At 42.7% G+C, this 23,112-nt stretch overlaps 4 protein-coding genes across 7 annotated transcripts; 1 reads left to right on the top strand and 3 right to left on the bottom strand.

Moving 5' to 3' along the window:
• Nucleotides 1-986: 986 nt before the first annotated feature.
• On the bottom strand, nt 987-3,587 carry LOC119136221 (protein FAM8A1-like). Its single transcript, XM_037274550.1, has 5 exons — nt 3,120-3,587; nt 2,862-2,982; nt 2,651-2,774; nt 2,294-2,433; nt 987-2,209 (listed from the first exon to the last, which is right to left on the bottom strand). Exons 1-5 carry the CDS (start codon nt 3,553-3,555, stop codon nt 2,065-2,067), a joined length of 966 nt encoding a protein of 321 aa, XP_037130445.1. The 5' UTR covers nt 3,556-3,587; the 3' UTR covers nt 987-2,064.
• Nucleotides 3,156-16,895, top strand: LOC119136234 (hairy/enhancer-of-split related with YRPW motif protein 1-like). Of its 3 annotated transcripts, none has more exons than XM_037274565.1 (8): nt 3,156-3,290; nt 5,498-5,630; nt 12,036-13,757; nt 14,203-14,401; nt 14,472-14,547; nt 14,640-14,723; nt 15,122-15,203; nt 15,880-16,895. In XM_037274565.1, the coding sequence occupies exons 4-8, from the start codon at nt 14,316-14,318 to the stop codon at nt 16,446-16,448; spliced, it is 897 nt and encodes a 298-aa protein (XP_037130460.1). In that variant the 5' UTR covers nt 3,156-3,290; nt 5,498-5,630; nt 12,036-13,757; nt 14,203-14,315; the 3' UTR covers nt 16,449-16,895. The 3 variants fall into 3 exon arrangements, with proteins under 3 accessions (XP_037130460.1, XP_037130461.1, XP_037130462.1); XM_037274566.1 differs by having other exon boundaries at nt 11,963-13,757; XM_037274567.1 differs by lacking the exons at nt 3,156-3,290; nt 5,498-5,630; nt 12,036-13,757 and having other exon boundaries at nt 14,133-14,401.
• On the bottom strand, nt 4,715-5,549 carry fabp4b (fatty acid binding protein 4b). The gene is made up of 4 exons (XM_037274660.1): nt 5,360-5,549; nt 5,112-5,287; nt 4,939-5,040; nt 4,715-4,852 (listed from the first exon to the last, which is right to left on the bottom strand). The coding sequence occupies exons 1-4, from the start codon at nt 5,430-5,432 to the stop codon at nt 4,799-4,801; spliced, it is 405 nt and encodes a 134-aa protein (XP_037130555.1). The 5' UTR covers nt 5,433-5,549; the 3' UTR covers nt 4,715-4,798.
• A 1,409-nt stretch (nt 16,896-18,304) lies between the features above and the next one.
• stmn2a (stathmin 2a) lies at nt 18,305-22,587 on the bottom strand. 2 transcript variants are annotated; one of them, XM_037274596.1, is made up of 5 exons: nt 22,457-22,587; nt 20,156-20,251; nt 19,920-20,098; nt 19,659-19,850; nt 18,305-19,565 (listed from the first exon to the last, which is right to left on the bottom strand). In XM_037274596.1, the coding sequence occupies exons 1-5, from the start codon at nt 22,473-22,475 to the stop codon at nt 19,506-19,508; spliced, it is 546 nt and encodes a 181-aa protein (XP_037130491.1). In that variant the 5' UTR covers nt 22,476-22,587; the 3' UTR covers nt 18,305-19,505. The 2 variants fall into 2 exon arrangements, with proteins under 2 accessions (XP_037130491.1, XP_037130492.1); XM_037274597.1 differs by having other exon boundaries at nt 19,920-20,095.
• Between the last annotated feature and the right edge of the window lie 525 nt (nt 22,588-23,112).

Here is a 23,112-nt window from a genome sequence, read left to right as displayed (position 1 = left end):
ACAGCGCTTTATTTATTCATTAGACTTTGTCCATAGCGTTATGTAATATATGGTCCCAACTTCAATGACACCTCCGGTGATGGATTTTGAACAAGTATGATTACTCCAGCCATCTAACTGAGGAATTATCCCAGCAAATGTTTGTTTAACCGTTATAACTCTAATTTCCAAACACAAGGTCGATTCTCAACACGGTTTATATGAATTATTGCTATCGCGAATGGAGAACGATGGCAATTGCGTAACCCACGGAGAGATTCATTGCACAATGAGGTACTTTAACACAAAGGTCTGTCATAAATTGAAGCAATGAGTTGGTCTTTTCTCAGAACTCCCCCCCTCTCTCTCTCTCTTTCTCTCTCTGGATGGGAGCCACACGACATGGCAACGGACAAATAGATTACTAAATCCAGAAGCGCGTGTGGGAACTTGACAGCCCCACTACTTGTCCTCTTTAGTTATTTTTACATTCAAGAGTTGTGTCAAAATGATGCTTATTAAAAATAACAATATTTGAGAGGTCTCAATTAACGTGCAAGTATGGCTGCATGATTCAATGATGACTGATGAGTGTACACTAGGGGGAGCCAAATACAAAAACGTCAAAATAATATATATAAAAAGTCTTTGATAGAAAAGGCTCTCGTGACTACATATTTAATACTCCTAAGACTAATGTTTCAAGTCTGAATCGTTAAGGGCTGAAAAATCAGGCGGATAATTAAATGTACAAGTTTTATAAAACAACATTCTAAGAAGTTTTATTTATACAAAATATGACACAATAGTTTCCAACTTTTTTTTTACTTCCCAGCTACGATGTCTGGTTGTGTGGTGAGTCGTGCTAACATTTGTAAATCTTTATTTGCTCTTAATTAATCATTGACGTTATGACACAACAGCTTTTTTGCACAGAATAGCAGACCAAAAACAATCTTACTTGATCGCAAATATTTCACATAATTAGCCAGAGTAGGACACAAGTATGATTGAAAACAAATACGTTTATTTTAGTTAAATAACATTTGTGGCAAACTATTTTGCATCTGTTGAGCCAAAGAATAATCAGAGAAACAACCGTTTGACAAAATGGCGGTCAATCATGCACTTAGTGGTCTTTTGGACAACAGAACATTCCCTGTATTTGCGCTCATCTTGCAGTTAGTGGTGTGTATATATACATATTTATTTATTGTACAAACAGCAAAGTAAATAGACCAGGCTGCCAGGTTGTAGATTGAAAACTCTAAAAGGAAAAAATAAATTAAGAAAGTAAGCAGACTAATATTCAAAACAGTAAGACTTCAGTGCCAAATTATCACTCAAAACTAATGGAGCGTTTTTATTTTTTAACAATAATTAACTTCTTTTTTAAGAACGTTAACAAAATGTATGTGAACTATCTTCTCTTTACATCTTTGACTTTTTGTTTTTACATTTCAGTATTATAACTTAAGTCTGCTTCACTTCATTTAACACTTGAATGATCATTAGGAATGTTAAAACATAGCCTAGAACATTGTCTGTACAGTTTCTGAAGATTTTATAATGCGATAATTTGGACTTGGTACAAAGGGTTTCTACTCATTCCTCAACCACAACGTATGTTCACTTGCATTCTGAAACATTGTCTGTACTTCAACCATAACAATTTGTGACTTTTCTTCTAATATTTTAAGTCTCCAGAAATCCTGTGGATTACCAGAACGTACCAAGTTGAGGAAGAGTTCAGGCTTCAGAACACCAGAGCACCTAAAACAATGAGCCAAGTCCAAAAATCAAATGTTTCAATTCTCAATCACCCTTGATTTCAAATGTTTTTTTAAAAAAAAAGGCAAATCACGAGCTGTCATTCCTCCTCATATTTGAGGAAGAGACGTGAACTTGGCACAGAGACTCATGCAGCTGTTTGGGCAAACACAAACCAAGGTTCTGAAGCACCGATCCATAAGACCCTCATTGTCGAGTTCTGGTGCACAATGACCAGAAATAAGTCCTTCACACATTTCATTTCAAACACTTGACGCAGTTGCGATCTGCAGATGGCGGAAATTCTCATCCGGGTCATCTGACCCTGGACCGCTTGACAACAATGGTGCCAGCGACCATGTCGTACACAGTCCTGTTATGCTGGAAGAACAGAAGCGTGACAAAAGCCGGGAAGAAGAAGGCGATTGAAAAGTTCTTGCTCAGGGCTCGCACAGTTGATCTGTCGAGACAAATTGTGTAGTTAGAGCAGTGGACACAAAGATTCCAACCTTCCTATCCCTCCCGGGATTAATAATATACTCACGCAGACAGAGACACATCAGTTGCCGGCACCACGAGAACCCGGTTGGGCTGAACCAGAACCGAAGAGTCGCATGTCACAACACGGAGTCCAATAAGGAATTTTCCTGGGGTGGCTCCTCCAGCTCCCCAAATACACACAATCTGCAGGGACAAATAAGGTGATCTACTTAGAGGTAAAAATATTATAAAAATGTACACTGCTTGTTCGAGGGGGTGAATAACTTGAATTGTTGCATATTATTATAAAAATTGTAGTTGATTGATTTCATGTCTTAAGTGTTTGTGTGACTTGTACGGCAAAATTTGACAATATTACCCAAAACATTCCCTGTCCTCCTCAACAGTCATGACTCCTCACCTCATAAAAACAAACTAATATTGGGTACACGAGAGCAACCAGCATCATTTTCTGCAACTCCTCCATCGACGTTTCCTCATCTATTTCATCGATGATAAAATGCATCGCAAACTTCGATACATCCCTGAGTGAAAAGAAAAGCAAGGTAGGTTATTTCATATAACAAAACAAACCCCCCCAAAGTGTCAACTTTGCCACTGCATGAACTTACTTTATTCCACTCAGGTGCATAATACTAATGATAATGGTTGCTTTGATAAAAAACAAAATGAAAAAGTCCACCACTTCAGCCAGGAGTCTTTGGAGAGGTGAGGGGATGGTGTACTCTCGACCTGGAGAATGGATTCGTAGGCTGGGTTAAACAGTTCATGTAGGAGTAAGCACATAGACCTTTTATGAATAGTTTGGATGGCGAAAGTAAAGCTTTTTGTTGCAGCAATTTTCAATGCATTTATTTTCTGCTATTTACCTGGCCTACGTGCGTTGCCATTCTCCTGTGGCAGCTGCTGCGGCTGAGTGGGCACTGCAGCCCCGCCCGCGGCTTCACCTCTTCGGCTACTCGGGGATCCAGAGGTGGCTGGATTGAGCGATGACGGGACACCGAAGTATTGACCGCTGGGATCGAGACGCGATGTCGACGGTACGTTTGCTGACTGTAGAACACACGGGTAGGACATGGCTGCTGACGCCGCCAGCCAGCTCTGCCAAGTCACATAGCCGGTGGAGTATTGGCACATCCACGCCTGTAACTTCTCACAATACTCCGCGGTGGTGCACTTTTCAGGTACATCTTTCTCGTCTTTGGGTTTGTCTTTTCTCTGTGGGTCTTCTCCTCCGCGGTGTTTAAGCGCATTAGAAGCTTTACTTTTATCGGAGTCCATGTTTGTGTTTTCAGTGTCCGCCATATTGGACGAATGTGACGCAACGTTTACGTCACTCCAATAGTATTTTCTGAGTCCAGAGGGGAGTGCTATGTAACTGTTGGAATTTACGGTGTAGTAAATTCAGTGTATTTCTTTTTAAACGGTTTATGTTTGTGCACGATGTAGTTGAGATAAATTCACTGTTGATTAATGGGGGGGAAAAATCCCACAACTATTGGTTAAAAAAAAAATCCCACACGCTTCTCCCCCTTCAAAACAAAATGGTACTGGCCAAATTCGCTAACTAATTCTTAAAATAGATTGACATTTTCAACATAATAAAACCAACAGTTATTCATAGATGAAGCAAAAGGATAAGTAAACGTAAGTAATTTTGTATTCACAATTTAAAATTTCAACCAGATTGCATATTTCTTGCTTTTTATTTTTTGAAGACAATCAGTAACTATTAACCAATTAAAATGTAAATTGAACATTTGTAACTAAATACTTTTAACCAGTTATAGGGGAAAACTGCTTGATTTTGAGAAGTTAACCGGGGGATTTTTGTCTTTATAGAAAAAAAAATAAGGCGCATTTAGTGCCCATTATGCTCCACAGTCATCAAGTCTGGCACACCAGGAGCCCACTGCCCCAAAGAGGCTTAATTAGGACAAATCCAGTCTGTGCATCCAAGACAAGAGGCCTCACAAGTGAGGGGGGTTCACAGCTTTGACCTCAAGAGGGGATTTGGCCACACCACCACCCTGTTTCAGGAGACTGCCGATACAGTATTAGGAAAATGTCTTTGTTCAGAACAAAACCCCATTGTCAAAAACACAAAAAAAAATCCTGCCCGTTTAGTCAGACAGAGTGACTCAAGGTGACTTATTAGTCAATGACAAAATCCTCCTTAATACAAAGTCTGAAGTTGCAGCCAAAACCACACCCTCTGACAATTCTAAATTCCTGCTAAGCACAAAAGACGCCTTAAAACCTAATTCTTGAAAAGACCGTTCACATGGTAGAAGAATGTTTGCAGACATGACTGTTCTTGTTGCAACAGAAAAAAAAAAAAAACTGTGGCCCTCAATAGACTAACAAAACTTTTTGCAAGAATAGAATTTATGGAAAACAAAATCTGAACCACTCCATATAAAGAAAAAAAATTAAGTTTTAGAAAACATCTGTCACACAAACTGTTCTTCAGATTTTATTGTATACATTTTTTTCCCCCAAATGTCCTTTGTCGTTCAACATACATTTCATTATTGCAAGGCTGGACTTAAGCTTCCTTCTCATAGGTCCTCAATGCAACAACATCACCCATGATACATTTCTATGGAGACAAAATTCATATAGTTAAAAGGTTACAAGTCGAATAAAAAAAAAAAAAAAAAAAACTGAAAGCTTTCAACAACTTACAGCTTCCAGTTTGCCTTCCTGGATCTCTCGTTCCATTGTAGTAGACTTGCCATCCCACGTCTGCTTCTGCACAAGTTTGCCATTCTCAAAAGTGAAGATGGTCTGCAGACAGATTTTAATTTTGAGGCTGGCAAAATGCAATTCATTCAAATGCATTTATTTAGAAAACCCACCTTGGTGTTTCGGTCATCTGCCGTGTTCTCATCGAATTCCTCGTTGAGCTTGAATTTGATTTCTTTGGTCTTGAAAGTGCTCTCGGACCTCAGGGTGATGAGGCCTGCATCATCCACGCTGATCACAAGGTTGGGCTTGGCCATGTTGCCCATCTGCCGGGTGGCAAATCCCACACCTCCGTACCAAACAACATTTGCTTCAATTAACACCAAGCAAGCTCAAATGCTAAAATGAAGTTTAGCCTTACCAATAGCCTTCATGTATTCATCAAAATTCTCACTGGCAGTCAGTTTCCAAGTTCCAACAAATTGCTCAACCATGGTGGAGTTTAAAGTCAACTTTGTGGTTCCGAGACACAAAAATGCAAGTCTCCCTTTGGTTGCAGGACGCAGACGAGAGGACAAACTGACACGCTGAGGAAATGATACATTTGAAGCCCAGTGGAGCGCACGCTGGATACGGAACCGCCCAATAAAAAGCAGGTGCTGCCATTGCCATGGCAGCAATAGGATTAAGAGGTGTGTCTTCAAATCAAATTCTGGTGTGTGGGTCGGAACAGGAAATTGTAGTGGTGCCCTCGTTTGAGTTATTTGGAAAACTAACTAATATTTGATTAATGTTGGCAGTTTTGAACAAAAGGAAGCATTTTTTATGATCATTTAATACCTGTGTGGTGGGCAAAATATGGCCCAGGGGCCACATACGACCCACTCTGTTCTTTAAACTGGCCCCACTTTACTAATATTCAACAAATTATTTAAGAATTATTCAGTCAATGTTACTAAAGATAAACTATATATTTTACATCCATTATTGCAAATAAGAAAATAAAACAAATAATTTACATATACATTTTGCATAGAAATACAGTGATGGGTTCAGTATAACTAAAATAATTGTAAATGCCATTTAAAAACAATCATTTATTTTTATGCTAGGAGAAAAATAAACTATTACTTACACATTTGAGCTATTCTATTGTACCCCACTGATAAATGACCTGACAAAATCAAAATGACAAAATCTCTGCATACCAATTAGATTAGTTTATGCTTCATCAAAACAGATTTCTTTTTTTTTACATCTTTCTGTAGGTGCGAGATGTAACCACTAGATGGCGTAAGAAAAGCGTGTGCCTGAACCTGATGGCGTGTCATGAGTTTCAAGGCAAAACCTGGATAAGAATTCCTATCCTGATAACATACTAATGTTTATTATTAGTTTCTTCTGGAGTTCTCTTGCAGCCATTTTTTTATGTACAGAAAAATAGCCAACTTCTTTATAACGTGTTGCAGTCTGGAATAGTAACCCCCAAAAGGTTTCCTTGAGATCCGATCTTCATTTCTCTGTTGCGCTTACCCTCACACGGGTGTTCATGGATTACTGTTTCCAAGTTGTTGTCTTCTGCGAAATGCTAACGCATGACGTATTCGTGAGCATCAACTGACATCTACTTATTATGTCATAAATTGAGGCAGGGCTGGGCTGGATGTATGATGGAATGTGCACGCCGGCCTGCATCTGCATACATCCAGATGCCATCCCAAGAAGTCCTTTCCTTCTGGTTTTCATCAACACTTCAAGCCCCATTGATGGCAGAACAGAGGCTACGGACAAAAGCTGTATATACTGTACAAACAGTGCTCTGAGCGGCAGCACACTGACTCATTCTTTAGTCTGTGTGAGAACGGAGGGGGACCCCTTTTAGCTCCTTTGTGTTGGTGTCTGTCAACAGTGTAGTTGCAGGCCGGGCCCATTGTGGCGGCCAGTGTTGCGTATTGACACAGGGCCTCGCTCAGCTTGTTCCCAGGGTCCAACCTGGGGACTCATGAATAATGGAGCGAAGATCCTCCAGGCCAAAAGGGAAATGAAAAGTTGGGCTTGGCTTCTTGTAGACATGAACTGTTTGCTTTTACATGCCAGTAGACTGAAGTGTGCTCATGCCACTGATTGTGTTGCTGCTGCTGCTGGTCTTGTGCCTTGCACGCTGAGAAAAAAAAACGATTGCTTCAATCATCGTATTGACGTGAATGGCAGCCACCCCGAGTTCCACCAACAGGGGGCATCCCTTTTAAATCTTGCTCCCAAGCAGGTCCAAGCCATCTGCTGAAAGGCTCACACAACCTGAGTGGTGTGCCCGCCCTGTTTTTGACTTTATGAGACCACTCCATTCAGGGGAGGGGGGGGGAACCAGAGGCCAGCGTGGGCGCCGCATGTGCGTGTGTGCAACAGACAGAGGGCAGAGCGGTGCCTCTCGCTTGTGTGCTTTGAGCTTTTCCAGCTTTGATCTTCCTCATCCCTTCATCCTTCCACGCCTCCGGCTCCTGGTTCGTGTGGCACACCGACGGCGGTGCAAGGTGGCGGGTGGGGGGGTCGGGGTTTTCACAGAGAAGCTAGTTGTTCTGTCATTAAAGCGCGAGGCACGGGGACCCCTGCCCAAGGCGTAATGCCACCGGGCGCAGATTGCAGTGGGCGGCGGGGGGGGCGTTCTAAGGGGGGATGCACATACTGTACAGTTCTCTGATTCTCTTTTATGCTCTTAGATCCCCCCCCACCACCACCAGTGGGCTGGAATTCTTATGTGAAAAACAACCACCACAGCGCTTAGAGGCTGCCCTCATGACCTCTAACATGGGAAAGTCCAGCGTTCAGCTGCTAGTTATATAAAGCCTGCCAAAGTCATGACAATCCCTGATGAATCGCTCCGGCTTCGAAAATCTCTTAGCATATCACATGGAAACATTATTTTCTGGGGCGTGATGTTTTTTTTTTTTAATTGACGAAGCTTTATATAGTCTGTGTCCATCGTCTGAGTTATCATGTGAATATTTATGTCAGAAAGCATCCTTATTATCCTCCCAGAGTATGATAATCCTCAGACGTATGCCCCCCCCCCCTCCACGCCCCGCACCCCCACCTGCTGAGCTCAGACTGGAAAACACAGATGCGAAGGCACAGAGCAGAACCCCTAATTGAAGATTAATTGGATAGCGGGGGCACTTACCTTTGTTTAGACATGTGGTAAGTGTTAGGCCGTGACAAGCGACTCGGCCGTCTCAGCAGATGACTGCATTTAATATTTCATGACTCACTTTCAGGGGAGGGGTGGGGGATTTTGGGGAGGGGGGTTATTGCTGCCTTGTGGAGCAATCAGTGCGTGCTCAAGTTGATGACAGCGATCGTGCATGTCTGCAACGCCCTCCTCTGTGTAGTGGCAAGTGCTGTCTAACCTTTGCTGTCAAATCCAATCAGCTGCGAGTGTGGATCAATGGAACAAGTGTATCGTTCAAATGTGTTTAATTTTTTACCAAGACATGACAAAAGTGGGGGACGGTTGCTTGTTTTTTTCTTACTTGCCGTGGAGTGGCCAGCTTTTAAGTTTTAAAACAAAAACAGAAAGCTAAATACAGACAGCTTGAATCCTTTGACGTTGGTTTTGTGTGATGACATACACGACTTAAAAGTTTTGGGTGACTTTGGAGGCTTATTCCTAACTGTATGATCCACCCTCTATTTTTATCATATTCTAAAGGCCCACTAGCAAAGCAAACCTCCTTTCGGATAATAATAGAGATGATTAATGAGCATGGACAATGAACACATGACTATCATGTACAGCTTGAAATAGAGCATGTGAAATTATGCACAGAAATAAGAATCAATAGAACAACAGGGACGGCAACGGAGTGAGGAGTGGCCATTTTGGGGTAAAAGGAGCTGTGCTGCTAACTAACGGGACTTTTGCTGCAGCTCACTGGCAGCTTGACTGCAGCAGAGAGTAATGGGGCTGGCAGGGCGGAATCAATTACTGGCCACAACACATTTTCCCACAGGATCGGAGCTTGGGAAAGCAGCGCTTTACTGCAATGCAGACAGCTGGCACTGAGCATCCAAAGAAATGTTTTCATATCAACTCGTAACTCACCCTAGTTGCGACATGCAAAACGTTACCGCCGCTTTCAAACTCGGCCTACGAGTGGCTCAGTTATCGCCTTCATATAGTAGATTCGTTTTAGATTTCAGGGTTTATAGTTTTCCCCCTGTATGAGGAAGATACATTTCAATTAAGGCTCCAGCACACCACACACACACACACAACCCCATTGATATGCAATCAGTGTTTTTCCTGCGGCGACATAATGTGTGGCCTTAAAAGTAGCCGGCCGGCTCCACCGTGCCGCTTTCTGTGTCGGGCCAAGCAGGGGGGGGAAATCACGTGCTGTCTCCTGTTGCGCTTATTTGGAAAGCAGCCTTGTGATCTGCCATCTCGCCTTTGTGGACTTGCTAAGTTAAGTGTTAATGGGGAGCATACTTGTAAACGCCATGGGCACGGTCATTGTGAGGGCGCTGCTGAAGGAGCGTGCACCATTGTGGAAAAGGACTTGGAATGGGTGCAATGACCCAGTCAAAATTATTTATTTATTTTTTTATTTATGTATTTATATTTTATTTCTTTTTTTGGGCCTTGCTTCTATGTATAAAAAGTTTCACATCCAGATTATTATGTTGTGGGAATGGAGTGGACTCCATCTTTACTCAGTAACTGAAATGTGTATACGGATTACCATTAGGTCATCAAAAAAAATGTTTCCGTGCACAACTTTTGTCTTGAGTAACACAAAGACTAAAAACAGGGCTTTGTTGTTTTGATTTTCACCCGACTTGAATATTTTCATTTTTCTCTGTCTGTGTTTTCAAAAACATCCACTTTGAAGTCCCTTTTCATGTTTGCACTTTCAGACTCAAAAGCTGTCGTAAAGCGAAGTTGTTTTTTTCCCAGAACTGTGGAGTCAACAGTCCCTTTGGGGGGGGATTGATTTTGCCTTTTTAACAACACTTTGAAGCAGTGCCCAACCACTGTCGTGCATAGCGTGGAACACACTTATCCTCCATTTTCACCAACAGTGTTTACATGGAAACAACAATGTCGTCTGTTTCAAAAAACATCCTCTTGGATTTCAAATGTTTGCATTTCCCGTTTTCGTCGCGGTTCAAAACCGTGGCGTGCAAACACCTCCTTATAGCAATCAACGTTGTTTTGTTTCAACATTCTACCAGACGTCCAAGCGGTCATTCAAAATCACCATAGGATGCTTTGATTGTTTACATTGAGCGCGAGTAACCCAAAACTTTTGTTATGGGCGCCTGGACGTCGAAATGCCGGTGTCATTTTAAGGAGGAGGAGGGGAAAAAAATAAGATTTGGAGAACAAGACAAAGAAACAAGGAAGTCAACACATCTTACCTATCCAAAAAGCACAATGAGAATCGATGCCAACAAAGGCAGGAAAGTAAAGAATGAGAAGTAGGGGAGGGGAGGGGAGTGGGGGGGGGCGATTGGAATGGGTCTCAAGCCTTGGTCCTTTCCCTGCCCAATATAGAGCTTGGGTGCTGGCTGGAACCAGAGGGGGCAGCCAGGAAACTGTGCTTCATAGGATAACATTGTTGTATGGAAGCTGTCTGGGAGACGTTTCCCTTTGCGGGGAGCAGCTATTTACAACCGGCATGGGTGGCATTTGCTTTTTCTTGCATAATGCGCCATAGCTCAAAAGCGCACCTTTTGTGCACGCGGCTCCATTGAGCGTGTCGGCCGACACACACACACACAGTTGTTGACTGACAGGTATAAGATATCGGCATTACACGCAGGCAGGATGCAGGCACGGCTGCGAGCGCCGCTGCTGCCGACAGCCTCGACGGTTGACATAGTAAATCAATCCTGATGGGAGGGCGGGTAGCACGGAGGCCAAGGAGGGGAGGGGGGGGGTGCGCTGGGACTCAGCCGGGCCTCTGTCAGACACGCTCAGCCACTCGGCCGGCCAGAGAGAGGGGGACTGTCGACGGGTGGGAGAACGCTCGCCGGGAAGCGCTCACACGGAGATTGAGTTACCACGGAATTAGATCAGGGCTGTGGGAAACAGCACCTCCTAAACACACTCGCGACCGCACACACATAAACACACGCAAACCCGCCGGCACACACTCGGCCTCGCACACTATAAAGGGTCACCAAGGGAAACCTGAGGGGAGATGGAGGAAGGCAGCTGGGCACACGCCAGTTTCAAACAAATGCTCGCTTATGCCGTTTAGCTTCCTTCGCTCGGTTTGACGAGACGCCGGTTCAGCCGTGGTCAACGGGCGCCGCTTGGCTTCTATCGAGAAAAAAAAAAAATGATCACATGAGTCAAGTGGAGATTGGGAACATGTTTAGATGCGGCGAGGTGAAATGTCAAGGATTCTGCAGGGAAAATCCTAATTATGTTTAATGGGCCAAAGGAATGTCAGCACTAATGTGAAGGACCTTGACAGTCAGGTGTGACCAGAGTGGGTTTGTGTCTGCATATAATGGATACCACATGACCCTGCATTGGAGCTGATATCGCTTTAGTACTATAATAGCATCAAAAACAATACTGATGTCTTCCCAAATACACTCAACATACCCCTCATCCTCTGGAAAAGTCATTTGATGGTTTTGACTGGGTGAAGGGCAAGAAGAGGGCAGACACTAATGGAGCTGAACTTGTCCCATTACTCGCTGACTTTTCAGGGTGGAAAATGCTGTTTTAGCCTTTATATATATGCGCACTAAAGTATTGGGACACCTGGCTAGACAGGAAGTGGGCATTGAAGAAAATGGGATTCACATGCTGTCGTGGCACAGCTTTTTTTTTTTTTTTTCACGTGTGTCTGAACCTATTTTATCCCAAATGGCCATGGCTTCTCCACCAAATATATAAAATAGACTTTTGTTAAATAGACCAAATACGAATATATGAATAGACCAAATATTAGTCATCCATAGATGGAGTGAAAAAATAAATCAAAGCTGCGGCTGTTCATGTTTTTAGGGGAAAGTTTGTGCTGACAGGACAGAGATGGTGTGAACGTCCCCCCCCCCCGCTCTCCTCACGACATCAACAGGTCGAACGAAGCTGTTGTATCTGTCACCGCCGCAACCTGGCTGACATTCTGGGAACAGCGTGCAGGCCAGCCGGACGAGCGGCCGGCCTGCAGTTGCTCCCTCTCGTCTGCACTTGTCTGGAAAACAACTGACCCGGTGGACGGAGCAAGGAAACAGCTGCTCCTCTACAAGCTACTGCAATGGAAGACAGCAGGAGGGTCAACACACACACACACACACACTCGCCCCTCCCCCACTGATGGCCTTACCAGACTTGTCAGTGCAGGATTAAGTGCTGACATTGTCTACGTCTTTCATCGCAACAGAAGGGGAAATGGCATTTGACTTTTCAAGATAGCGTTCGTATTTGATTGACCTGTCTGCAATATGATGTAGGCTTTTTGTACAGCAAAGGAACATTGGCAGGAACAGGCTATTGTACATTTGAGTAAAGAGGATAGCATGGTGGACAAGTGGGTGGCACGTCTGTCTTACAGTTTTGATATTTGCAGTTTGAATATTGGCTTCAGCCTTCCTATGTGGAGTTTGGTTGTTTTTTCCAGATATTCCCCCCTTTCTATGATAGGTTAGGTGGATTTAATGACGTTTAAGGACCAGGTAGTTCAAAACTAAATAAATGAGCAGGTAAACGGCCATAGACTCAAGGGGCAAAAAGTGAAAATATTTTTTATTGAAATATAATTTGTATGTGCCACCCCAGTTTCATGGCAATTGCCTGTATAATTTTTGCATAATCCTGTTAACTAATTAACACACAAACACTCAAGCTTCTAATTAGCATATCATCTACATATGCGGATGCCAGATTAGCGCTACCAAAACACCTTGATATTGACCAGATTTGACCTTTGTTTTTGTTTTAATAGTTTTGGTGATTTAATTTATACATTTTATTCAAATTGATCAGGTGGACGGGCGGAGGGACGGACTGGTGACCATTTCAAGGTGTACCGTTCCACTTGCTCAAAATGTTCCTTTGAGTGACAACATTTGAAAATTCAAGAATATTAATTGTGCCCCTAATGCAAAAAGCAGTCATGTCCTCCAAATGTCACTGTGGCCCACGTGTCCAAACTAAGAGGCTACATGGAGCAATGCAGGTCAACACCCCGGCATTGCATACATATGCACCTTTATGTATAAACATTAACTCGGTGTGTATCGATTACACTTTAGAACACAGACGTGGAAAGCTACTGTGTTTTATATAGTGCGCCCTTTGACCCCGGCAGATTAGCAGGGTCAAAATGTTCTCACCTTCCTTGGACCACCCGTGTCCCCGACCGGCACGAGATGACTGACACGCTTTCATAGGTCGACGGTGTACATAAGTCGGCGTGTATGTTTGTTCATGTCGCTCATAAGCAAAACCTCCGCTCACACTTAGGTGAAGCTTGAGCCTCTAAAAACATTTCTCCGACTTGTTCCCAGCCTGCGGTGGGCCAACGCGCTCTGATTTGTGGATGAATGATTCCCTGGGAAGCTCAGTCAGTTGACCTGTTTGCAGTTTCCTAGGAGAGCCCGGCAACGCCGCCTCACTAATGTTGGGCCTCCCGACCGATTCAGAGCCGTGGCGGAATCACACAGCTGACGGCAAACAATGAACAACACACTCTGCTAATAGGCCGTGTGTCCTGCACAACAGTAAAGAGGGCGACCGCTGATGTGACGCCCCCCCCAACAATCAGCAGGAGAAAGAGGGCTTCAAGCCAGGAGGAACTGTTAGTGGGAACCTCAATCTTTGCACAGTTTTATTAGCATTATTAAATTATTTAACACCTGTCTAGTGTTTTGGTGATCTTATTCAGTTCGTGTATAATCCTGCTTCCATTTAATGACAATAATCAGTGTGTCAAAATGTAAAATTTCTGACAACTTTAAAATGTCATGTTTACATTGCTTTTAAAATGTTCACCAATATTTTGTAAAAAAAATCTGCCTTTATAAATTACTGCGTTTGAGATTTTTTTTTTTTTAATCATTTTTGACAGATTACACAAACTCGCTAGATTTAAAAGATGATATGTCAAAAAGAAGACAGGCCCACAATAATAATAATCATAATAATGCATATTGGACATAAAAATATACACCTTGATTAGATTAGCTAGGCTGACGTCATCTAGTAACTGCTCAAATGTAATAGGCTTAAATTTGTTCAAACAGTTCTCACGTGACCTTGTGTGCCCCGCCCTCCCCGAGAAGCACGTGAGCCAAGTTAAAGTGACGCGGAGTTGAGTTGTTGTCACTTCTCCAACGTCAACTCCAGTGAAGACATCATGAAGCGAAGCAGCAATTACAGCTCGTCCGACAGCGACTTGGACGACAACATCGAAGTGGAGAAAGACAGCGGAGACGAAAATGGGTCCGTTTGTTATTTTGCATTTTCCAAGCGATTGGTTTTTTTTTTGCTCAAATGTGATGTCATGTTACAGACCGGCGGATTCTCACGGCTCGATGTCACCGTCCACGACCACCACTCAAGTTCAAGCCAGAAAACGACGCAGGGGAGTGAGTAGTACTTTTTTTTTTTTTATGACTTCACTTACCGCAGTGCTCCAGATTATATTGTTTTTAAAAAAAAAAAATGTTTATTTTTTTAGATCATTGAGAAAAGAAGACGGGACCGCATTAATAATAGTCTGTCTGAGCTGAGAAGACTGGTGCCGAGTGCTTTTGAGAAACAGGTAAAATGATACTACATTTGTTTTGTCAAGCTAAATGGCCATGCGTATGCCCAATTGTCCTCGGTTTACGACGTAGTTTGCACGCAAGTCAGAACGTGCGTCGTATTGTCTTTGCTTTACGTACAGATTAAAAAAAATATGATCAATAAGAACTAATATGTCCCACATACTTTGAAGGAATCATTTACATACAATGTTATTGCCTTTTTTTTTATTACTATTGGGTTTTAAATTTAGCTTTTTGTGTATCTATGGGTTTTTCACTTCACTTGTTGGAGGGCTATTCATTTTTTGCTAACTCAAAATGGGAATGTTATAGTCTCCAATAAAAATTGAGCCAGTACTCATTTTGGACTCTGACGTTAAGTTTTTTTTTTTATTCTTGTTTGACTGTGCAGGGTTCAGCTAAATTGGAAAAAGCTGAAATACTGCAAATGACTGTGGACCATCTGAAGATGCTCCATGCATCTGGAGGCAAAGGTAGGAACTGTCAAATATGATCATATGCTTATTGCATGATACAGTGGACTCCCTTTTGTTGGTCAATATTTGCAATACAGAGAGGCCATTTAAATAAAATATATTTCTATTCATGAAGCCCTCTTTTACCCCCATTTCTGCTTTAAACACACTTAAGTGCAGTACAGCACACTTTTTTCAAATGAGCACTACCATCTAATGACCACTATTAAAATACAGAAGCATAATAGGCTGAAGCGTTCATCTAAAAAACTATTTTAATATTATTCTACTGAGGATAAGTCATTCAAAAGATGGATGGAGGGTTGTAAGCAACATCATACACAGGCACTTAAATATAGGGGGGGAGTGTAAATTTCCATAGATATTGATTACATTTAAATACATATGGCACCTAAATAAACACTTTTTACATATTAAATCCAAATTTCCCAAAAATGTAAATGCAACTGAACTGCAATCAGGCATTTTTTCATGTACCACTAGAGGGAGCCTGTGTACCATTTGTGATGTTTTTGTCAAACATTGAGAATCAATGGTCTCACTGTACCAGTATAAACTGCTGTCACTTCATCACACATGGAGCAGCAACACAATATTCAAATGTGTATCTTCTCATTCATTGTTGGATCAGGGTCTCCCTGTATGTATCTAATTTTGTGAGCGTCTCTTTCAGGTTACTTCGAGGCACACGCCCTGGCGAAGGATTACCGCAGTCTTGGCTTCAGGGAGTGTTTGGCCGAGACAGCTCGCTTCCTGAGCATCATGGAGGGCCGGGACAGCGCAGACCCCCTTCGCATACGTCTGGTGTCCCACCTGAGCAACTACGCGTCTCAGAGGGAGGTGCAGGCCGGACTGGAACACTTAGCCTGGGGCTCGGCCTTCGGTGGCGCCCCTGCTCCCATGCCCCACCCCCTCCTCCTGCAGCCCCCCCAGGGCAGGACACCGGCATCCAGAGGAAACAGCCGCCCGCCTTCCACGTCGTCCTCGGAGACCTCGGCAACACCCAGACTCCTGGCCCCGACGGAGTCTCTCAGGGCGCCCCCCAACGGCTCGCTGCCCCTCAGCGTGGGGACGTCCAAGCTCTCGCCGCCCCTCTTGTCGTCCCTCTCCTCGCTGTCGGCCTTCCCTCTCTCTTTCGGCGCTTTCCCACTCGTGTCCCCGGCGGCCCTCGGCGCAGTCGGCCCCCCCTCCACCCTGTCCAAGCCTTACAGGCCGTGGGGCACGGAGATTGGAGCTTTTTGAAGACAGCAACTGGACTGAGGGGGGGCAACAGCTGAACTGGGCCACGACCACTTTAACATCTGTTTTTCTAGCCCTAATAGACAGGTGAATGCAACAAATTGGCCTTATTTGATTGTTAAGAAAGTCTTTGCTGTTGGCCATTTTTCCTATTTGTTTAGAAGGAAAACCGAGCTCGGTATGATTGTATTTTATAAATTCAAACCGATAACTAATTTAGCTAACGCTAGCGGTTTGAGGACCGAGACGCAAAAGTGAACTCAGTGCTCCACCTTTTCATGTTGTCAAGGAACAACGTAATGTACGTATTTAATATAGAATGACATAATTCAATCTGCTTGTTTATATCAGAACTATTTGGGGGAAACTAACTTTCTCACATTGGGACACTTGCATTTTTATATCTGTAATATTTTTGTATCAATAAATCCCAATCAGAATCCACTTTTATTGGCCAAGGAATTTGTTGGAACCGTACTTTGCCCACACCTGCCTGACACCATCCCAAACGAGCCTCATTACCTATGCAAAGAGGAACTGCTGACACAGCTCAAGTGTTCAGGTGTACCTAACGAAGTGGTCACCCAAAAACTCATAAAAGCTCATAGGAAAGTAATGAGGTTCCATTTATGGACTACAGCGGCCATTTCTTCGCTTCGTGCCAGGTAAGTAACCAAATCCAAGAGTATTGTTACCCTTCTGAATAGACAGGAAATCATTAAGAGCCACGGGAAATCCTTTACAATGTTGCCCTGACCTCACCGTCTTGGGTTGGTCCAAAACGGAGACAATAGTGTGAACAGGATGCGGACATTGGAGGGAAGCGGTCACAAGTAAAGGCAACACACACACACACACACACGGCAGCTGCGCCTCTAAATCACTGCTCAACTCCAAGGGGAGATTTTTTTCTTTCTATTTGAATGTTAATCTCAGAAGACAACTCATTGAACTGAAGAAAATCTTAAAAATTGTTTGAGGCTGTTGTACAATGAGAGCTATTTTTTGGTTCCAACTTTTGCTCCACTTTCTGCAGCACTTTTATGTCATTTTTAAACATCAGCTTTACAGATAGATGCAGTATTTGCTCTGTTGGCAGTAAAGTCTGTTTGTGCTAACTATTGGCACCACCTGGTATTGTATACCAAATATGCTTCCTGTTGTGTTGCACTTTAAGAAAGAAAATATCTGCCAGAGAAATTATCAGTACCCTGTTTTTTTTTTATGTCACGATGTCTCAACATTAGCCACACTGAACTTTTGCCCTCAATTGGGAAATGGAGGCATCGTCATAGGTCATAGTCAGGATAAATCTTTTACTGCCACCTGCTGGTAGCTGCCTACAATAGCAAGTCTGTGGACGACTTGGGTCAGAGGTTCACTAGCGGGGCTTAAAATAAAATCCAAAAAATGATGATACACTATTTTTAAAGGTACATACCTATATATGGAGACTTGCGCACAAATAAAACATACTTTAGCAGTTACTTTAGATATGGGCCATTAAAAAGCTGTAAGTCTATTAACACGGCGATTAAATATAGGCAAATAAAGAAGTGTATTTAATGATTCAATTAAGACGCATTGCACATATGTTTGAAAACAAGCCGTTCTTAAAGATTCAAAGCCACTGCATTGACCTTCAAAACTAAAAACTAAACTTGGGCAGTAATTCTTTTGCATACCACTAGAGGGAGCCTGTTTACCACATGATTAGTACAGACAGTATGTTGATCTGGCGTTGATTATGAATGGGTTGAAAAACTTCCCCATATAGGGAGATCTAGGATGCTAAAAAAGCATCAGTTTCATTATTTTTTATATTTGAATGTAATCACTCTCCAACAGAAAACCATTCATAACATTTGATCTTTTATTAGGCAGTTGACACACTCTCTCGTCTCTTAGTAGAAACTCATGAGATGGTGCATGCCATGTTCACAGAACCCCAAATCTTTATTAAGCAAAGCTTTCACAGAGAAATTCATCATGAAGGACAGGGAAGAAAAAGACAAGCAGCAGAGGTTGCAGGCAGATATCAGCAGTGCTGTATATTAAAAAGAGACTACTAGTTCAGTGTGCTGAATGTATACTAACTATAGCAATCCCGCATCCTAAATTCAAGGCCAACCACGCCGCGTGTTACGATCCTTTTCTCTTGCAGCCAAGCAAGCACGCACATCGTTTTTGTTCACGTAATCAATATTACAATCGGAGAAACGTCTCAGAGTAGAGATGCATGGTACCGATGCGTCAGGTACATTCTGGTGAAGGACCCGATAAGGAAAATGGCCTTGGGAATCTGCATGTATAGAAACAGTTGGCCTTTTTTTTTTTCTCAAGACATTCCGAACCATAATGTAGCACCAATTAACAATTGGGCTCATTACAAATGGACATTTTGTTTTATACATTCCAAGCGTGCGTGAGGAAGCAGGTGGCTTGTATTTGTTTAGTCTACTTTATTACCTCAGGTACACCTTACACCCAACATTCTTCACAAAGACACAAAAACATCATCGTCATTGTGACATCATTGTCATTATCGTCATCAGGAACACATAGCAAACGTCTGTCTACATCCAACTCACAATTCACAAGAAAATAGTGGCGGCATCCAACAAAAAACATTGTACAGTGCAGTATGGAGAAATCAATAGCTCGCTAGTTAGCTAGCTAGCTAAGATTCGATGGATAGATAGTTAAATAGCTAGCTAGCTAGTTAGCTAGCTAGCTAGCTAAGGATAGATAGATAGATAGATAGATAGATAGATAGATAGATACCCAAAACTAATATTTACAAAATAAGACAGATCCCTAAAATCAAGAAATGATTGCAGCTCTCAAAGATGAATGACACGGATTTTTTTTCTTTTGTCGTCATCGGTAATACTGAATTTGATTGACTGATTGATTGATTGATTGCTGAGTGTTTTGATGTGGTGAGGTCCTTCACCTGTCGGGTGCTCCAGGTTTGCATGTTTATTTTAGGGAGTGATGAAGTGATGGATGGATAGATGGATGGATGGGTGAATGGAAGTTGGGACTTTAGTGCGGTGCTCACGCTGTCATCACTTCCCTCATCTCTTTGTTTCTGCGCACCAACGCTGCGTGTCTCTCCTAAGAAACAACATCATGACACCAAAGTCATTAAGTCATGTCATGAATTAGTTGTGTGATATCACACATATCTACTCGAACATTTTGTGTCACCTTCTCCTGTAGACGCTCCATCATGGCTGCCAGATAGGCGTCGCGGTTCTCCTTAATCTGCTCCATCTTCATTTGGAGCTTCTCCTCAGCCATCTTGCTGAAGTTGTTGTTCTCCTCCAAAGCCTTGAACAGCACGTCCCTCTCATGCTCTCGCTTTTCGGCCAAAGCCCTCAGCACCTGTGTTTCCTGGTACTAAAAAAAAACCCACATTGAATCATTCGTAGCGGGCGACTTAAAATGGCGGAGTCTTCTGCTAGTCACCTTTCGCCGCTCTTCAGCTGCCTCCAGTTTCTTCTCAATGTCATCCAAGGAGATGTCCCTCTTAGGGGGAGAAGCCAGGTTGTGGCTGACATCTGATACTGGAGACAGGGGCTTGAGAATCACCTCAAACGCCTGTCCGGAAGCCCGCTTGTTGATCGGCTTCACCTCAAGATCTGCTGCTAGTCACATTTATTTTGTCAGACTAAAAAAGATGAAACTGGATTATTGATTCTTACCTTCCAACTCATTCAGGATCTTGTTGCGTGGTTCCGGGTAAAAGCAGGAGCAGATGAGCGAGAGGACGGAGAGCTCCTTCATTTTCTCCTTGTAAGCTGCAAGTTGGAACATCAACACATCATCCAGGTGAGTCATCATTACAGTCAAACAATAATGTCACCATCCCGCAAAAGCATTTTAGTAAAAGTTCGTTAATAATTCATTGCATGGTATTCGTTTACGTCGAGGCTTAAGCAAGCGTTTGGCTTTAATATGGCTTGTCACGTGGGGAGCCGGATATGGACCCAGAAGCTGGCGTGACACCAAAGTTGAAAAGTCTTTATAAAGTATCAACAGAAAGGTCAAAGCTAGACGTTCTTCTACTGACAACTTCTCAGAGAGTAACCTGAAATCTATTGATCAATCGCTCGCTGACAGTGCCAATCAAAGTAAAGTCCATTTTCTCATTTCCACACATCTATTGTGTTGGATGTCCATTAGAGTGATAAGGAAGCTAAGCGTGTGTGCGTTAAATAATTTCATTTCCTGCTTGGTGTGCAGTTGAATTTGATGGGCTGGTCTGTCTTCACCTGCCGCTTTTGTGAGCTTGTACAGTATGTGATGAGGTTGCCAAATACAAGTGCAGTTCTCACTGCGGGGCCGGCTGGCCGGCTCTGGCTGGCTTCCAGCGCCCAACCTATGCCTTCTGTGTTATTTGCTTTCCTTAATCCAGATAGGTGGCCCTTGTTCGGAATGCTAAATATAAAAACTTGACTTGCATGCAGCTAGAATGCACATAGAAATTACACTAGAAAATATTTTTTATAATAAGTAATCAATAATAGATTATCTGTAAAATATTTTGAAATATAAGTATTTATAAATTAATGGTAAGGCAACAAGTGGGATTTTATTCTGAAACGTCATAGCTACACCCAAAATCAGTATTGCGCAAGCTTTTAGAGGTCAAACTTAAAAAACAAAATCTCCAAAGCCTGATGTGCTAGGAAAAAGTACAGACGTTTTTTTAAATCTGTGTCAAAAAAAGGAAACTTAAAGCCATTTTTGATTCAAATTTGCTGTTTACCGCTGTTAGACAAAGCTCAAGTGGGGAACAAAAAATGGCCCAGGAGAGGATTTGATCCAGTTCGCCCACATATGCTCATAATTCGAGTAAAGGTTCATTTGATTGCTGCAGAGTTGGGGAGGAAAAAAAAATAAACGGCCCCTCCTAGGCAAAAAAATTCACGATAATGCATTTCAATGGCGTCAGCCAAATAATTAGGAAAGGACATTGGAGCAACCACCCCTTGCATCATCTTGTGACCTAAGGCTCCTTGAGCAAGGCACCTGACCCACATGACTGTACGATGACAAAGCGGTTTAGAAAATGGATGGCTAGAATTGAAAATAAGTTTTTGATTGCGTTTTCATTGACAGCCAGGTATTCAATTCATCAAGTTGAATTGCCTAATGTAAAAATTTGAGTTGCACACCACAGTAAAAACTGTCAGATGCATAGCTCTCAAAACTCAGCTCATATTTGATTTCGATTTCAGTGCCTGAAAACAAAAGCTAAACCGGATTTATCAAAGTAAAGCAATTCAAAATGATCAAACAATGCACTCATCATGTAGCTTCGTTGAGCACGGCTGCTACATGTTACCGTCGCACCCCCTAACAAAGGATGATGAATCATTGCAGTATTTAATTCATTAATGGCGACGAACAATGATGATTATTTTAAAGTAAAGGAATGGGGGGGAAAAAAGGTTTGAGGTGTTCAAGTTGGTAGCCTAGCAGTGGAAAAAAGTGATGACGCCCTCTGAGGCCTCAATGGTGGGCAGCATCAGCATCTTGGGTGGGGTCCGTCTGCATTATGCTGCGTATTGGGGCCGATGGAGTGATGGAGACGCAGGTAGCACAGTCAAATTCTTTCTAAATGCACTATTGTGAACATCTTAGACGACTTTAAAAGGAGACAAATGCAGAATTACACATTTTATGTGGACGGGAGGATAGAAAATGGCTAATTGGTTCATGCTTGCGTCGCACCGCCAAGGAGACGAAATCATGCAATATCACCGCATGAATCAAACCTAGAAATCCATCATTTCTTGAAATATCATCGTTTATATTCACGCATCTTTCGTATATGATTCTAAAGTGGTCATTTGTCACATGACGCACCTCACAGACAGCACAGGCCGGGCCGATTAGACCCCCGTAGAAATACGCAAAGAAAGAAGCATCAATCCATTTTTTTTTTCTTTCGGTCTTTTTGTGTAATCGTGATTGGAAAGGGAAAAAAAGATGCTTACCGGTTGCTGTTTTGGCCATGGCTGCAGAGAGGGTTGTACGGCGAAGATGTGAGTGTCTGCTGCTTCTGTGCTGCTGTGCTGCGTTCAGGTGAACGATGAAAATGCTCAAAGCAAGGCACTGAGTCAGCGGCAGTGGCCAAGGGGCGGATCGGGTGGTGGCGAGGAGGCGGGGCCTATGTCCTTTGACGCATGCGCACAATGCACGGGATGCACCCATTGAACCGACTGCTATAGTCCGTTTAACAATCACACCGCAGACAAAGTGGCGATAGGTTTGATGTCAAATCGATTAAAATCTAGAAAAAGGCAAACGTTTGTCGCGTTATAGTCACCGGTCATATTATTAGGTACCCCTGCAATGTGGCTGGGAATTGTGTCAAATAGTCGCATACAGGCTGTTGTGATTCCTACATCATCTTGATTTTCACGTAAATAGATTTTTTTAAGGATACATTTTTTTAATTTATAAATTTACCCGTCTGCTGTTGAAGTGCGTCTTGTTTCAGATGAAATTAAATTGATGTTATAATAGGGTGACCAGACGTCCTCTTTTTCCCGGTCATGTCCTACTTCTGTGCTGTCAAAAAATCTTCCAGGATTTTGTTGGACTGCCTTAAATATAATACGTGATCTGTTTGATACTTTTGACGTTAATG

This window comes from Syngnathus acus, chromosome 16, assembly GCF_901709675.1.
Source record: "Syngnathus acus chromosome 16, fSynAcu1.2, whole genome shotgun sequence".
In the NCBI taxonomy this organism is placed as follows: Eukaryota; Metazoa; Chordata; class Actinopteri; order Syngnathiformes; family Syngnathidae; genus Syngnathus; species Syngnathus acus.
The sequence above is the reverse complement of the archived record's forward strand: the minus strand, read 5'-3'. Positions and strand labels throughout refer to the sequence as shown.